At 38.4% G+C, this 17,252-nt stretch overlaps 1 protein-coding gene across 1 annotated transcript; it reads left to right on the top strand.

Moving 5' to 3' along the window:
- The first annotated feature begins 4,027 nt into the window (after positions 1 to 4,027).
- PRPF38B (pre-mRNA processing factor 38B) lies at positions 4,028 to 15,699 on the top strand. The gene is made up of 6 exons (XM_054980382.1): positions 4,028 to 4,453; positions 9,723 to 9,791; positions 10,715 to 10,866; positions 10,950 to 11,010; positions 12,624 to 12,847; positions 14,473 to 15,699. The coding sequence occupies exons 1-6, from the start codon at positions 4,148 to 4,150 to the stop codon at positions 15,332 to 15,334; spliced, it is 1,674 nt and encodes a 557-aa protein (XP_054836357.1). The 5' UTR covers positions 4,028 to 4,147; the 3' UTR covers positions 15,335 to 15,699.
- Positions 15,700 to 17,252: the final 1,553 nt, after the last annotated feature.

Here is a 17,252-nt window from a genome sequence, read left to right as displayed (position 1 = left end):
TTTTCAGGGATCAAAGAATTCCAGACACTTGGAGCGAAGCGAATATATCATTGATCCCAAAAGAGGGCCAAGATCTGACTAACGTGAAAAATTACAGGCCTATATCATTACTTAACAATGATTATAAAATTTTTGCGAAGATATTGGCGGAGAGACTGAAGGGGTGGCTCTCGGAAGTCATAGAGGAAGAACAAGCAGGCTTTTTGCCGGACAGACAAATAAGAGACAATTTAAGGACAGTGATCAATGCTATTGAATACTATGACAAGCGTTGTGATAAAGAGGTTGGTTTCTTCTTTGTAGACGCTGAAAAAGCGTTTGACAATTTAAACTGGGATTTTTTGTTTGCCACTATGGAAAAGCTACAACTGGGAGAAAGATTCATCAGAGCAATTAAAGAAATTTATAGAGACCAGACTGCAGCAATTGTAGTGAATGATGAACTGACCAAGAAATTGACGATTAGTAAAGGAACAAGACAAGGTTGCCCGTTATCTCCATTGTTGTTCATTTTAGTATTGGAGATTCTGATGATACAAATACGACAAGATGAGGAAATACGAGGAATAAAAATAAAGGACTATTCATACAAGGTTAGAGCATTTGCAGATGACATAATGTTAATTGTAGAAGATCCATTGGAGAACATGCCAAAAGTGATAGATAAGATCAAGGAGTTTGGTGACTTGGCAGGTTTCTTCATTAACAAAAAGAAGTCAAAGATATTATGCAAAAACATGACTAAGCAGAAACAACAATTGTTAATGGAAATAACGGACTGTGAAGTAACTAGTAAGGTGAAATATTTGGGAGTTGAGCTGACTGCAAAAAATATAGATTTGTTCAAGAACAATTATGAAAAATTATGGACTCAGATAGAGAGAGACTTGATCAAATGGAATAGACTGAATTTGTCATGGTTGGGCAGGATTGCAGCAGTTAAGATGAATGTGTTACCAAGAGTAATGTTTTTGCTACAGACAATACCAATCATCAGAGACTCTAAACAATTTGAAAAATGGCAGAGGAAAATATCAGATTTTGTTTGGGCAGGCAAGAAGCCTCGAGTGAAAGTAAAAGTTCTACAAGATGCAAAGGAAAGAGGCGGAATGCAACTGCCCAACCTGAGACTTTATCATGATGCAATCTGCCTAGTTTGGTTAAAAGAGTGGATGACATTAAAGAATAAGAAACTATTAGCCCTAGAGGGATATAAAAAATTTTTTGGATGGCACGCATACCTATGGCATGACAAAGTAAAGGTCAACTCGATGTTCCTGCATCATTTTGTAAGGAGAAGTTTATATACAATCTGGAAGAAGTACAGAATTTACCTACAAGAAGGAACCCCCTGGTGGGTGGTTCCATACGAGGTGATAGATCCGAGAGCTGTTGATAATGAACAACAATGTTTAACGTACAAAGAAATAACCAAAACTGAAGCATCTAAACTTAGAATAAAGACGCAAGAGGAACTATCACCTAACTATGATTGGTTCCAGTACAGACAGATTAGAGACTTATACAATTCGGACTCTGCAAAAGGGGGCATACGAACAGAGAACTCGGAACTAGAGCAGACCCTTCTTAAAGAAGACAAGAAAAGAATATCCAAGGTATACCAAGTACTGTTGAAATGGTATACCGAGGATGAGATAGTTAAAACACAAATGGTGAAATGGGCTATAAACTTTAATAAAGAAATAACAATGGAGGCATGGGAATACTTGTGGAAAACTACAATGAAGACAACGACATGTATTAATATTAAAGAGAACATTTTCAAAATGATTTATCGTTGGTACATGACACCAAAGAAGATTGCGCTAGGGAACTTGAACACTTCTAATAAATGCTGGAAATGTAGGAAGCATGAGGGCTCCCTCTATCATATGTGGTGGTCGTGTGAGGTAGCTAGGCAGTTCTGGGGGGAAATAATAAGAGAAATGAGTGAAATTTTACAGTTTCAAATAAATAAGAACCCAGAACTCCTGCTGCTAAACTTGGGAATGGAGGGAATTCCAGCCCATCATAGGACGTTGATATTTTATATGACTGCAGCAGCTAGACTTTTGTATGCGCAGAAATGGAAAGTACAAGAAGTGCCAACTATTGAAGATTGGATCTACAAATTGCTGTATATGGCTGAAATGGATAAGATGACAAGAAAACTGAGAGATCTGGACTCAGGGCAGTTTAACACAGACTGGGAGAAGCTGAAACAATATCTGGAGAAGAAGTGGGAGGTGGGAGGAAAACTGTGGCAGTTTGAGAACTACTGAAGTACAATAAAAGTATAAAAGAGAGGGGTGACTTTACCGGGGGAGGAAGAGAAATGTGAATTTATAAGCAGTTAGATTAATTAATTGATTGAGATATATATAGATATGTAAAGGTTAATTGATAGAATATTGATAGAGAATAATTAACGGTTTAAACATGAGGATTGAGTAATTAACAATATTTTTTTTTTTTTACTTGATAAGACTTATATGCACCAAACTGAATGTATAGAAGAGTTAAAACAACTGACTATGTGATGAGTTATATAGAAATACTATAAAAAGAAGAAATGATTAATATATAGAGAACAAATCAAATTGTTTGATTTAAATGTGGGAAATTTTTATGGTTTATGATATATATAGAAATATTCAAAACTGGAAAATGGGATAAATTGTTTATCTAAAGAAGTATAGTTTGGATGTATAATAAGTAAAAGAGTTAAAGATGTACTGCTTAATATAATGGAGAATATATATTTGTTTTAGACAGAGGAAGTTAATAGAAGTAAGGGAAAAGGGACAGAGGGTGGGAAAGCTGTTGGAAGTCAACAAAAGGGGGGAAAGGGAGGGGGTTAGAAACGAAAAATTAGGGGAAAATTGAATGTAATGTAATGTAAAAATATTAATGTTCTAACCCAATAAAAATTTAAAAAAAAAAAAAAAAAAACAGACAAGTAATTAACTCTTCTTGTTTTCCAGCAATGGTACTAGTTCAAAGCTATTAAAATATTAAAGAAGGTTTTTCACATGCATGTACACTGATGTTGAAACAATTTTTATCCTGAAGAGCACTACACCATAAATAAGAATGTGTCATTGAGTACAGACCTCATCATAGATCAACTAAGTGCATCAGTTCACCTTTCTAAGGGAAATGGTTCTTGCAGCCCAATTCTATTTATGTTTACTTGGAAGGAAGTCCAATTAAACAAAGTGGGATTTACTTCCAAGTAAGTATGGATATGTGCAAGGTGCAAGTTTCATTAAATATTGTGGAAATTATTTCAAAATCAGTACATACAGGATTGGGGTGCATGTGACAGAAAGAAAACAAAACACATTACCGGCTTCGCCAAACACAAATACCGCAAAGATTATTGAGACGGTTTAAAGATTAAGACTGAACACACTTAGTAGGGAGTTAATTCCACTAAAGTCAGCAGGATTTACTTCGCAGTATACATGTTTAGGATTATACTGTAAGAGATTTACTGTAGCATAAACTTTCACGGGGCTATAAAACACGAATGACTTTGCAAGACAACGCTTTACACTTTCAAGAATAAATATTCTCTCGTCTTCATCAAGGCAGGCTCTGTCATTCAGCTTTTTTGCAAGAGGTAAACAAAAGCTGCTGCCTGCTTGTTCAAATTTCTTTTAAAAAATACCCTCATCCTTTAATTCCAACACAACTTCTCTACACCAAAGGAGCTTTCTTTCCATCAACACTCGTCCTGCTTATACGAGTCTCCACGCCGACCCGTCGTTCTTTAGTCCCATCTCTGACGGCTGTTTCCCCCCAGCCCGCAGGCAGCGTGAGCGAAAGGGCTGAAAAGGATGAAGGCCTAATTGACCCGACTTTCCCCTCAGCTCGCCTCAAACCACCCCATCGCCCCGCCTCTGTCGCTCTTCTAAGGCCTATTGGAGGGAGCCGCGCCTAGCCGCCTCCCTTTGCTCTCCCTCCAGGATTGGTCGCCTCAGTCCCGGAAGGCCCGCGCGTCATTTCCGCGGAGGCCGCCATCTTGTCGGCGGTTGGCGGAGCTCGACGCGGCTCAAACTGGGTCTGTTCGCTGCCGGCCTGCTCGCCCGCTCGTTCGGTCTCAGCCAGCGGAACCGCCCCCTCGCCGGTCTCTGGTGCCGTCATGGCCAACAACTGCCCTATGCTGGGCGCCGGGAATTGCCACCCGCTGCCGCCGCAGCACCAGGGGGTCCAGCCGCAGCATCCGCAGGCCGGCGCCGTCTTGTCGCCCCCGTTGCCGCTCCAGAGCGCGGGCCCTAAGCCGGCGGCCTCGGGCAAGCAAGGCAACGTCTTGCCTCTATGGGGGAACGAGAAAACCATGAACCTGAACCCCATGATCCTCACCAACATCCTCTCCTCGCCTTACTTCAAGGTGCAGCTCTACGAGCTCAAGACGTACCACGAGGTGGTCGATGAGATCTACTTCAAGGTGAGCGAGCCAGGAAGGGGGTCAGGTGGTCGGCAGCTCTTGCCTCGGTCTTTTCCCCTTCTCCGCCATCCTGTTACGATTCCTCGAGAATCTCTTTCTGCTTCGTATTCTCCTTTCCCAGCTTTTTGTAAGACAATATCAATTTATGATCCTCGGATTAATCACCAAGGCCTGAGCTGCATTGATCTCAGAGGGGCTGGCGTGTCTGTAGAAAGAAGTTGCGTATTTTATTTTATGAGGAATGGCTGAAAGCTTCTGTGGCATCATCCAAACAGTGCTGTTCTGGTTGAGGATATTTCGGCATATTCTGTGCATGGAGGGGGTGACAAATTGTGTAATTCTTCCATGCTGTCGAGGTTTAGGCTGATCAAACATGGAAATGTGTTGCTAGCACCAGTTGTAGCTAGCACCAGTTGCTAGCACCAGTGTGTGTGTAAGAAGGAAGAAAACCTGTACCTTGCCATTTTCAGTTTTATTTCCTTTAAATAAAGCTGTCTTTCTCTCAACAACTGGGACCCATGATGGACTTTTTAAAAAATCACTATTTCAAGTAAAACAAACACTATTATTTAGCATTTAAAAGTTTTTTCGAAGAGTTCAGGTTAAAGTTGCTGTTTGTTTAAATCATTTGAGCCTGATTTTTCTGCACAGTAGGGACCCAAATCAACTTACATTGTGCTGTCCTGTTTTATCCTTTGAACAACCTTATGAAGTAGATTAGACTGAGAGTATGTGACTGGCCAGCGAGGTTCCATGTCAGAGTGGAGTTTGAATCTGCCTCCCAAGTCATAGTCATAACGCTCTAACCACTACATCGCTCATCACTCTTGCTGTTGCTACTGTTAAGCTAGTGCTTTTTTATTATTATGCTCACATACTGGTATGGAACTCTTGCCTTTCTATCTCAATCTTTATTAAGGATAACAATTTAAATATTTAGGTGTGTGAATGTTTGTTTTATTTTACTTCATTTATGCCCCACCTTTCTCCCCAATGGGGACGCAAGGTAGTGTAAGTAAGTCCTCTATTTTATCCTCTCAAAAACCCTGTGAGGTAATTTAGACTGAGACAGTCTGACTGGCCCAAGGTCACCCAATGAGCTTCCATGGAGCGTGGGGATTCGAATCTCGGTCTCCCAGAGCCTAGACCAACACTGTAACCACTACAGCACACTGATTCTCAGTGATATACTTCTGATTCTAAAATGAGTTGTATTGTTCTGTTCTGGAGAGTAGGCTCTCTTTAGCTTGACTTACGTGGTCCCTGCCTTCAGTCATGCTTATTGTGTCCATTTGGCAGGTCCTCTTGTCAAGCAAATGGAAATTCTGCAGTCTTGAAATTGATCAGGAGTTACTCATTTTTCTGAAAGCGCATTCCAACTTTAGAAGTTTAAAGTTGATTCTTTTGTGCTGGATTGGAAAATATGAAGCCTAGTATGAAGCTACCAAAACACCTTGCAGCTGGTCCCACACTAGATGTGTCAAATTAACCTATGAGCTTTGAGTCCTTCTGAAGTTTTTGGACCTTTTAAGAGACCAGAATGAGTGAATACATGAGTAGAGATCTGAAGTCTGTGTATTTTATTTTCCATACCAAAACATGGTTTTAGCAGAATTTGATATGCTGTCAGGTTCTTTCGGTAACACAGGCTGAAATCGTTCAATATATTTAGCTATGCTGAACTGTGACCTTTGTTAGCTTTTTTCACTTCTGTGTTTGAATTTTTAAATGATGTGCAGTGCAAGTATATTCACTCGGAGAGAGGTAAGCCTATATTGAGACTTGGTTTCTTGTAAATGGGTATAGCATTGTACTTAATGCCTGTACACACACATTCTCTTATTGTTGACCCCAACTCATGGCATGGTCTATCTGAGGCTGTGAAGGCTCCTGCTCTCCTGGCATTCCACAAACCATGCAGAAATTATTCAGAAGGGCATTTTATACAGGTTGGTTCAGGAAGATGCTTTAATATAAGGACTCTGACCTATACTACTCTTTATAGAAAAGTATTATATGTGGTTGTATGCATTATCCTGCTATGTAACTTCTGCCTTGTTTAACATGTCATGGTAATATTTTTGCTTTGTTCCTGCTTTATTTTAGATTTTTGCTTGTTTTTGTGCCATCCTAATCCTATTACACTGTTTATTGGATGTCCCATTCTATTGATTGCATTGATTTACACTGTGTTATCCGCCTTGAGTTTTGGTGGGAACGGCAGATTATAAATAATGTTAATAAATTATCCAATCTAGGTATTCCTCTGACAGAATGGCATTTCCATTTGTGGAAGGAGTGGTGATTTTCTCCTTGTACTGCAAACCCACCCCAATACTGTTCTGAGGGTCTGCTGACACCTCTGCCACAGAAAAAAGTCTTTACCCATGGTTCAGTGGGCCTCAGTAGGAAAATCTCAATCCGTAAACTCCACAGATGGTTGGATACATACCTGTATTTCAGGGACTGAAACGTAAAGACAGTTACACATTTTTGTCTTCCATTGAGATTACTTTTACTATGTCTTCATGTCATGTGTTAATAATTAAGAATACATTTCCAAAGAAGATCACTAAGCATACCCTCCTTTAGCTGCCTTACGGTCTTTGGTTTCATGGCAGATGAAGGTTTTGATCTGAGCAACTTAAAGATAATGTAATTGGGCTGGCAGGTCTGCTGCTCAGGCAAATTGTAATTCCTTTCACAGCAGCAGAACACCACCTTACTATTTGAGATTATTTTCTGCCACTTTTTTGTAATTTTTATTTTAAATTGAAGCAGAGTGGCATGATTTTTGTAATTAAAATATGATTTATAACTAGTCTTTTGCAACCTAGGAGGGTAAGCAAATACTGTTGCTTAGGTAGCCCTGCATGGATTTTGCATTTAATATTCTATTTGGATTTTTATTTATTTGCAGTATTTATAGATTACTTTCCAGCTACAAAAGCTCCTAAGGTGGTTTATAGCAAAAACAAACTAAAAATGTTAATATGATAAAATAAATCTGTTGTAGTGAATGAATGAAACACAGGTATGTGTGATGATTGACTCCATCTCCTCAGCCCAAGGTGTTCTAGTTCCTGATTTTCTTTCTTCAGCAAATCAGTGGCAAAGCCAGGAAAGGTAACACCCCCCCCCCCTTTTCTGTGTAACGATGATGCAGGGCAAAATCATGAAGCATCAGGTGTTAATCTTCCCAAGAGGGTGCAGTCACTACTTGTCTGGTTGCTAATGACAACGTGACTCAGGTTTTGTTTGATGTTTTGGAGATGTGAAAGGGCTGTCAAGCAACCATGATAAAGATAAAGCAACTAGATAAAGATTCTCTGGTGTGGGGCCCACACTTTCCAGATCTAATCCCAACATTGTATCATTTACTTCACAGTTCCTTCGGAACCTTGTCCTATGTAGCCCAGTTCTCCCATCTTAGCAGAGAGTGATATTCAGTTCTTCTCCCCAGTTCCCCCATTGCTCTGCCCCGTTCCCTGTTTATAGGAACAGTTCCAAGTCCAGGGAAAACAGTGGTTCCCTGCAGCACCAGATTTTGATCTTCCCATGTGGAGTTGAACCTTTCCTAATACTGATTAGGTCTGGGTTTAAATCTTTGCCACAGCCTTGCTCATAGCCTCACTCATGGACCTTGGGCAAGTAATGATCTCTTGGTTTAACCTACCTTATAGGCATACAAGGATAAAATGTAGAGGCACCTGGAGATCAGCATTTTGAACTATTTGGAGAAAGGCCAGGAATCAGATTAAAAAAATGTGAACGACAAGAGAAACAAATATGAACTTCATTTTTAAGATTATGTGCCTGAAGATTATGAACTCCTTACATGACATCCATGATATTACAGTCAGAGACTTCTTCACTATGTATTCTTTCCGGAAACTAGAGCAAGACATGTGATAAGAAGTCCACAACTTTGGCTCCTTTAGCATAGTCCTGGATTAACTTGAGAAGATGCTTCAGTATCTCCCAGGCTCCAAAGATCACAAGAAAGACTCAGTCAATGAAAAAAGAACATTGATTAACTGGTAACTGTTCATCCTGTGCATCTAGAAAGTAGTGTATGTTTGCCAGGTGTCAAGTAACTATGAATCTACTTCTGTTAGCCAGGGATATTCCAAAACCAATCAAATGTGTGCTATCTGCTAATCTTGCCCCTTTCATTTGAGGAAGTGAGACTTTCTCTTTGACCTCATGCTAAATTTTAGAGGTGCTTAGACTTAGATGGCAGACTTAGTGATAACTTGCCAATTGATGGGTTCCCATGCAAAGCCCTTAATAGTAAATATATGCTATATTTATGATGAGGATCACTAGGAGCTTTACAGTCTGATCTTACGTATGTTAACTTGGAAATCCCTACTAGTGTATTAAATTGGGATTATTCACAGCTAAGGATACATAGAGCTGCAGCCTTAGTTTTATGGGTAAGTGTCCCCCCCCCCTCTCATCTTGGAATAGACTCTGGTACTTTTTCCAAAATCTGGGTGTTTCTGAGCTTACTTCCAGAGCTTGAGCCAGTTATACTCTTGATGATATTCTCAGAAGGCTGAGTACTTCAAGACCCCATCACCAGCTGCTTCCCCCAAAACATACGGTCACCTTCTCCTTATATGAATCCATATATCGACTTAACTTTTTCTGGTAGTGCCCACTGTCCAACTGGTAATGTCTTCACCAACAAGAGCTTCGGTTATATAAAGACATAGAAAACAGCTGCATAAATAAACCTACCACTAGAGAGCCTTGTGACAAAGCCTCCAATAGCCTGCTTCCCCTGCAGCAGCATTCAAGGCACCAGGAATCCTGGGAAAATGCCATTTCCAGGGCTCTGGTGTTTAGCCTAGTTTGAGAGACGTACTAATAGTGGCAGGGAGAGCTGGTAGTACAAGGAGACCATTCCAGCCAAAGACCCAGTTTTTTAGTAGTGTAGGTCCAGTTAGGAATGTGGAAGAGGCCATTCAAACCAATGGTCATTGGCACATCTTTCAGCAAGATAGTTAGCTATCCATAGCCAGCATCCTAGCGATGTCTACTGTTCTCATCAGAGTTGTTGCTTGCTGTTACAGTAAGCCGAATGATTGTGCATATTTAAACTTTATATATTTAGTGTTTCTAATTGGCATTCTTCATTTCTATTAGTATCACAATCTCGTTCAAGTTAAAATGCACATAGCATTACGCTTCCCAGAAAATAAACAGAAGATTGTAAAAGGTAACCTGACATTATAGTGAGTTTGATCATTCCTGTTTGCAGGTCACGCATGTTGAGCCTTGGGAGAAAGGGAGCAGAAAAACAGCAGGCCAGACAGGGATGTGCGGAGGGGTAAGTAGAAGTACGTGCCTTCTGAATTATTGTAGTTTTTTATATGGTAGCTGTCTTTTGTAAAGTGAACTCTGAACATATGGTAAATCTAGGATTGCTGGCTTTAATCAGTTTAGTTGTTGTATTACTCTACTAAAGTGTCAGTTAACCAGTGAGATAGAAATGAGATGGAAGATTTCCTGTTAAAACTGACTTTCAAAAGTTGATTCCAGTTTGCTATTGAATCACAATTGAAAATGGAAAATATTAAATACGATGTTTCTTCCTCAAACGAGTGGGAGACTTTCAAAATTGTAATTTTTGTAATTCAAAAAGGCAGCCTATAATGAAGCAAATAAATTTTAATTGATTAGAAAGTATGGTTCATCAATTGGCAGTCTTAGAAAGAAATTTAGTTTTTCTCTGAGCAATACTTCTGTGTGTTTGCAACACCTGTACTTAGGCCATTTACATGTCTGACTGTGCAGTCCTATGCAGTGTCACTCCAGTCTTAGCCCTTTGTAGTCAGTGGAGTAACTCTGCATAGGATTGCACTGAAAGTCCACCTTCTCAGCTGCAGGTAGGACTACATTTACAGATTGCTGCTGCACATGTCACTTGCTGCCTGTGCGCACAGACCCAGTTGAATGGTAGGCGGTATTGATGGTTGGTTGGTTGGGAAGGAGGATAAATCTAGTTCTTACCTTCCCCCCTGGTGATCCCAGACCTAAATCTTGAATGGATGGTTTCAGCTTCACAAAATACTACTTTAGCCAGCCTCAGCTATGCAATATGAAGCTGGTTCAGACCTTCCTTTTAAAATTCAGTGCCTCCTTGTTCAGAAAAAGATGCATTGACATTTATAGAAGGAAGTAAAGCGAAAAAGGAGTCTGTGTTTTCAGGTATTCAGTCAGTTGCATTTATTTTCTTCCTAATCTCTCAAGGTGCGTGGTGTTGGGACTGGTGGCATAGTGTCCACAGCTTTTTGCCTGCTGTACAAATTATTTACCTTGAAGCTTACCCGTAAGCAAGTGATGGGACTAATAACTCATACAGACTCCCCATATATAAGAGCCCTTGGATTCATGTATATTAGGTAAGTTGTAACACATATAGTTGCCAGCTAATTTAATGCTCAAGAAACATTATTAAATTTACACAGTCTCTTTATGCTTCAAGGTACACACAGCCTCCAACAGATTTATGGGACTGGTTTGAATCCTTTCTTGATGATGAGGAGGTATGTCAACAAGGGTAATAATTTATTTTTTTTCCCTTTTGTTTTCTTTCCAAAAACTTAGATAAAGCTACTTTAAGAAAATTGTTATATGTTTGAAAGCCCAAATGAACTGAAATTATATTTTTGACCACATGTGTCAAGCACTAAAATCATTCTCATCTTTAACCTTATGCAAACTTTTTAGGGATAAGGATTTAGGGCCATGCTAATTATATCCAGATAAATCAGAAATGAATTAAGTTTATCACTTGCTGAAGAGGGTAAAAAATGGAACGCATCCTCAATATGATGCCCAGTGTTTGGAGAAATATTGGTGGTTTCATATTTCATGGGAAATTGTTTTTAAGTACAAGTAAATGGACAATATTTTAAAGAGATTAATTTGGGGTTTAGCAAGGAAATGAGCACTTTATGACATTCAGCCTCATTTTTGGTGTAGAATACGACATTCCTTTTTTAGATGAGATTTTTCATGCTTCCAGTTTTTGCTGTAGTGTATGATATATTGGAATTTTTTTGTCCACCCTTCATCTGGTAATAAGGAAAGATGTTTGTTGCTGCCCTTCACAGTCATGATCTCTTTTGCCTTGTGTCTTTCATATTAGTAATAAATACAGTAATGCACAGAGATCACTTTCATTAGTTATAGTTTCCCCAAGTTTGCTTTTGTTAAAGATGTGGAAGTTGGTCAGTGTAGAATCTCTGTTACGTGTTCTCACCTAAATGTTAATACTTTGGCTGCTTTGTTGATACTCTATTTTTGTGTGCACCTTGCAGGTACTTCATTAAGCTAATGTATTGTTTTCTTCTTTAGATCTCTGTGCAACGATTTTATTTGGAAATACTGTATATGAACACTTAAATGTGTGTGAGTGCAAGCAGTTTTACATTTAGATTTTGTCTTCCTGTTTTAGATAACAAATCTCACTTTCCTTGTGTGCTTGCACTATAGGTTTGGGCCTGACAATAGCTGACTAACATGTCCTGAGCTGTGAGAGGGCATAGCAAGAAGGCCTTCATGCGGTAATGACCCTTTTCCGAGACAATGGTCATCATGGATTATGCGTTACCAATTATTTGTTCCTTTATTTATTTTTTTGCATAACTCTAAATTAGAAACCTCACTGCTTCATGGCAGTTGGTTTGCTATTGCTTCCAATTTAGGTAGGGTCCATTTTGTACCTACAGCTTTTTCTGATCATTTTTAGATAGGAAATGAAGTCATAAATCTGATTAGGCCACAGTGTTGAGTGTGATCACTATCCTCAAAAATGTAATTTAGAACTAATTATCTTCTATTTGGTGGCATAAAGATTCAAGATGACAGCATATAGACCAGCTGTGTAAAAGAATTTCACGCCAATTTGTTGAGAAATGGACCCTTTACTGTCTGACTGCAGGACTGGTAAATACCTGTCTGCATATGCGCTAAATCAAAATCCCAGCCTGTAACATATTTGGCCAAATACAAAGGAACAGGACTTGAAGTGCTAAGCCATCATATTTGAAACAGGGAAGATGGCAGTCAGCATTGTTGCATTTATTTTAAACCGAATCTTAGGTGGTTTCTCACAATCAGAATCTGTGTTCTGTTTTGTGTTTTGTTTTTTAAGGACCTTGATGTGAAAGCAGGTGGTGGCTGTGTCATGACCATTGGAGAGATGCTGCGCTCTTTCCTAACTAAACTTGAATGGTTTACTACGTTATTTCCGAGGATTCCAGTACCAGTCCAGAAAAACATTGATCAGCAAATTAAAGCCAGACCTAGAAAAATCAAGAAAGATGGCAAGGAGGGAGTAGAAGAAGTGGAAAGACATGCAGAACGTAGACGTTCAAGGTTATATATTAATTTCACCAATAACTGTTGTGTTCAGATTTTGTTGTCATTTAAATTGATATAATTGCCATGTTTCTTGTTACAATATGGTCTTCTAAAAGATAGTGGTGTTTATTTTGTGCTTTAGAGTATACAGAGCAATTCATATTCACTAGTTGGATAATTCGTTTATATCTGTTTGATTCCCATGGTGGTGAAGGGATAGATTTAAGTCTTCCCAGTATTCCACAAAAGTTTTTTTTAAAAAATCCTAGCAAGTATTTACTAAAAAGTGAATCACTTTGGGTTTTAATACGACTTACTCCAGGTAAGTATGCATAGAATTTGCAGCCTGGAGTATATCAAATCCTCTTATATTGATTCAGAGCTTTGGGCCATTTAGTTCAGCCTCCTCTGAAGAACAGTGGGATTCTGGTCCGAAATACAGATTATTCCAGCTGAACAACAGCAGATCCTTTTTATCTATGCTAAAGTGCTGTAGGCTAAACTGTGTCCCCTCTTTTTATTTATGAAAAATGTATCTTAAAAAGTGGACTCATCTAAACAGATGCTGTGTATCTGGAAAGGTAGACTTTACTTTGAACTCTTGCCACTAGAAGTTATCTTTAAGATGCCACAGAAGTCTTTGCTTTTGTAGTAAATTCTTTTGGAAAGTAATTAAAACTAAACCTTGTACAAGCCCTTTTAACGACAAATAGACAATGTTATAAAAAACTCAGATTTTATATAGCATGTATATTTTACAGCACTAACAAAATTCCAGATGAAAATTGGTTATGAATTGGCCCAAATTTCTTCACATTCTTCACATAAATATCCTTTGAGCTTGCTGTAAAAAGTTACATATTTGCTGACAAAAAATCCATAAAAATTTGAAAAGGTAAACAGGTAAAAGATTGCGAAAATGTATCCATTATTTTAGATAAGGTTGAAGATAGTGAACTTTGGTGTATTTCATATTTTAAACATAAAGAATTTTCCTTTTATTAGAAAAGTTAATACAAGGTCTGCTTAGACAAGGAATTTGTTATTGTTAAAATTAACATTATGGGTTTGGAAAATAACTATTGGTTATCATACCCAGCCAACATTTGAGGATGTCTGCGTGTGGCTGAAGTAATAGATAAACAAGTGAGTTCCTTTCTCTCTGCTTTTCTATCAGGGAGAACTACCTCCAGTTTTATACAGTCTATTTAAAAAAATCTAGAATCCCCATGATCAACCATTGTCTCAATTTAAAAAATAAGAATGCATACTCAGGATCTCGAAACAGGTAAAATATTATTAACCCAGTCGTGAGGAATCCTGAATGTGCACCATTGAAGTACTTCACTGCTTCACAACCTACGTCCAGTCTTTTTGCATCCCAATAGTTGGCAGATGTTCCAACAGAAATTTGCCAGTTTGACCAAGATCTATCCTTCAGTCCAACGTTGCTGCGTGTTACAATAGCTGTAGTGATGTTGATTGATACTTACTCAGAACTGTAAGAAATTTGAAGAATTTAGAAAGTATAAACATTACAGTAAAATTGAATGGAAAATGTGTAAAAGACAGTACAAAAGCTTCTTTGCCAAAATGCTCCTTGGAAAAATTCAATTTCTTAAGCAGTTCTTTTTGTATAGGTCTCCAAGAAGGTCCTTGAGTCCCCGGAGGTCACCTAGAAGATCAAGAAGCAGAAGTCGTCATCGGGAAGGTCGTGGGTCATCCAGCTTTGACAGAGAACTGGAGAGAGAGCGAGAACGACAAAGACTAGAGCGTGAAGCAAAGGAGAGAGAGAGGGAGAGGCGAAGATCCCGAAGTTCTGATCGGGCTTTGGAACGGAGGCGAAGTAGAAGCAGGGAGAGGCACAGAAGTCGAAGCCGTGATCGAAAAGGAGACAGAAGGGACAGGGAAAGGGAAAGGGAGAAAGAAAATGAACGAAGTAGGAGGAAAGAACGGGACTATGACAAAGAAAGAGGCAATGAAAGGGAAAGAGAGCGCTCTAGGGAGAGAGAGCGCTCTAGGGAAAAATCAAAAGACAGAAAAAATAAGAGTGAAATAGAAGAGAAAAGGCACAAAGATGAAAAAGATGAAAGGAAGCATAGGGATGAGAAAAGAGATGCCAAGAAAGAGAGGAGACATAGTCGGAGTAGAAGTAGGGATCGAAAGCATAGGAGTAGAAGTGTGAGTAGGAATGCTGGCAAGCACAGTAGAAGCAGGAGCAAAGAGAAATCAAGTAAACACAAAAGTGAAAGCAAAGAGAAATCAAATAAGCGGAGTAGGAGTAGGAGCAGAGGAAGAACTGATAGTGCTGAAAAGTCCCGGAAACGTGAGCTTAGTCCCAGTAAAGAGAGATCACGGAAACGTAGTAAAAGCAAAGAACGTTCTCATAAGCATGACTCCAGTGATAAGGACCACTCGGACAAACACGATCATCAGAGGAGCCAAAGTACAGAACGAGAAAATCAAGAAAAACAATCTAAAAACAAAGATGAGACTGTATGAATGTTCAGAAGTGGATCATATTGAATCCTGTAAATGTTTGAAATCTTGCTTATTTTTTCTTAAAGTTGAGATTGTGCAGTAGTTGATGAGCACTCTTCTTCAATCTCCCTCTAGGCTACAGATTGTCATTTCCTCTTTTCAGTAGGGAAGTGCCTTCGTAATCCCATTAAAAGCATTGACTATTCCAGCCCATTTGTTTAGTTTGAATTCATGATACAAATCTGTTTTGTGCATTTTTTAAACTTATTCAAATGTTTCTGAAATGTACAATCTGTACATATGTCCTGAAACTGTTCTAATCCTTTTGGCATGGTTTGCCATGTTGGTTACATTTGTATAAGGCAATAAAAGTGCCACTAATTCTACTTTGTTTTATAGATGTGGAATTACGGTTTCTCTCTCTGAATTAGCATGGCTGTGCTTTGCATAATAGTCTGGCAGAAGCTTTTAAGGATGGGTCTTGAACATGTATTATAACTAAAATATTTATGTGCATTCAACATCCATGAAAGCTAAAGTTCTAGAACTTGTGTGTCCATTTGTGCTTCTTGTCTTGGGAAAGCATTTGAAATGTGTTTTTATTTGTGACATTCAAAAAGGCATTGCATTTAAGGTAGGCTGTTCAAGAGAGTAGCAGTTTTTAAGGCAGGGACTTAGGCATTGCTGAGGCTTTATGTAGTAGTTCATGCTACCTCATAGGGACATTGATAAGCCTATACCATATCTACATAGACTTTCTGGCTCTCTTTTACTGTTTATGTAAAGATTCAGTACAATATCTCTTAAGTTTTTTGTTGTTAAAAACAAAATTGGCACCACCACCCTATCACATATAAAGCAACCCATTGTAACAAAACTAAATAAGATTGAAGGAGGGAGGCAGGAAAGTGAAATAAGGTCAAGCAGCAAACTTTAGTTTATGGCTTCCAAATCATTTTTTTATAAAAGAAAGACACATTTAAAGTAAATTCTCTTCATAGTGTTCTTTTTTAATGCATAATTTTTTTACAAAGACTTGGGAACATTGCTTGAGCTGAAGAATTTTCTCTCTAGCAACAGGAAAAAATAGGTAAATTTTTAAATACTGATTACTTGTGAGATAATGTCAAAATGCAGTATTGAAAAGAAATCATATCACAAAAGCTCATTTCTGTTTGGTAGACTTGTTCTAGTGACTTGTAAAAGAAATATAAATTCTCTGGAATAAAGACTGGATTAATTTATTTGTGGCTTTCCCCCAATTGTTCATTGCCAGCTGCAAAGTCATTTTGGTTTTCTCTGACACATTTAAAAAGGAAGATTGATTAAGTTTAAAGAATAGACTTCCTAGCAAATGAGTGGAATGGGGGTGATTTGATAACATCATTTAATAGCTTTAAAAACAAAGTTCAGAATGAAAAACGCCACATTTATCTCTTTGCTTCACTTTGTCTACCTGGAAGAAATGCAGAAAAGGCTATGTTGTCATGGTTAACTGCTATACCCATACCACGTTAATTCCAGAGGCTTTGTTTTACAATGTACACATATGTTTCATGCATTATATAATATGAAAAGGGCACTTGGTATTTACTCACTAGATGGAAGGAGAAGTATCAGAATCATGTGTGTGGTTTATGGCAGCTAGAAAACTGGGATTTGGCATACATATTACATTGCTAGAAAATTCTAAAAATGCATGGAGGAGACCTCAGCTTTAGGTTTTCTAGCAGTGAGTGCAATATGGAGACAAGATGTTGTATCAAATGGATAAAAGGCTCAGCCTTGATTACTAGGAATAGAGCCATTTTGATCTGACATGTCACTGCTTAGACTACAACAGCAGTGATTGATGGTTAGTTGTTATGATCCAAGATCAAAAATCAGAATCAAAATCAACAGTCATTTTAATACATATTAATATATAAAATGTACTAAG

This window comes from Eublepharis macularius, chromosome 5 (assembly GCF_028583425.1).
Source record: "Eublepharis macularius isolate TG4126 chromosome 5, MPM_Emac_v1.0, whole genome shotgun sequence".
In the NCBI taxonomy this organism is placed as follows: Eukaryota; Metazoa; Chordata; class Lepidosauria; order Squamata; family Eublepharidae; genus Eublepharis; species Eublepharis macularius.
The sequence above is the reverse complement of the archived record's forward strand: the minus strand, read 5'-3'. Positions and strand labels throughout refer to the sequence as shown.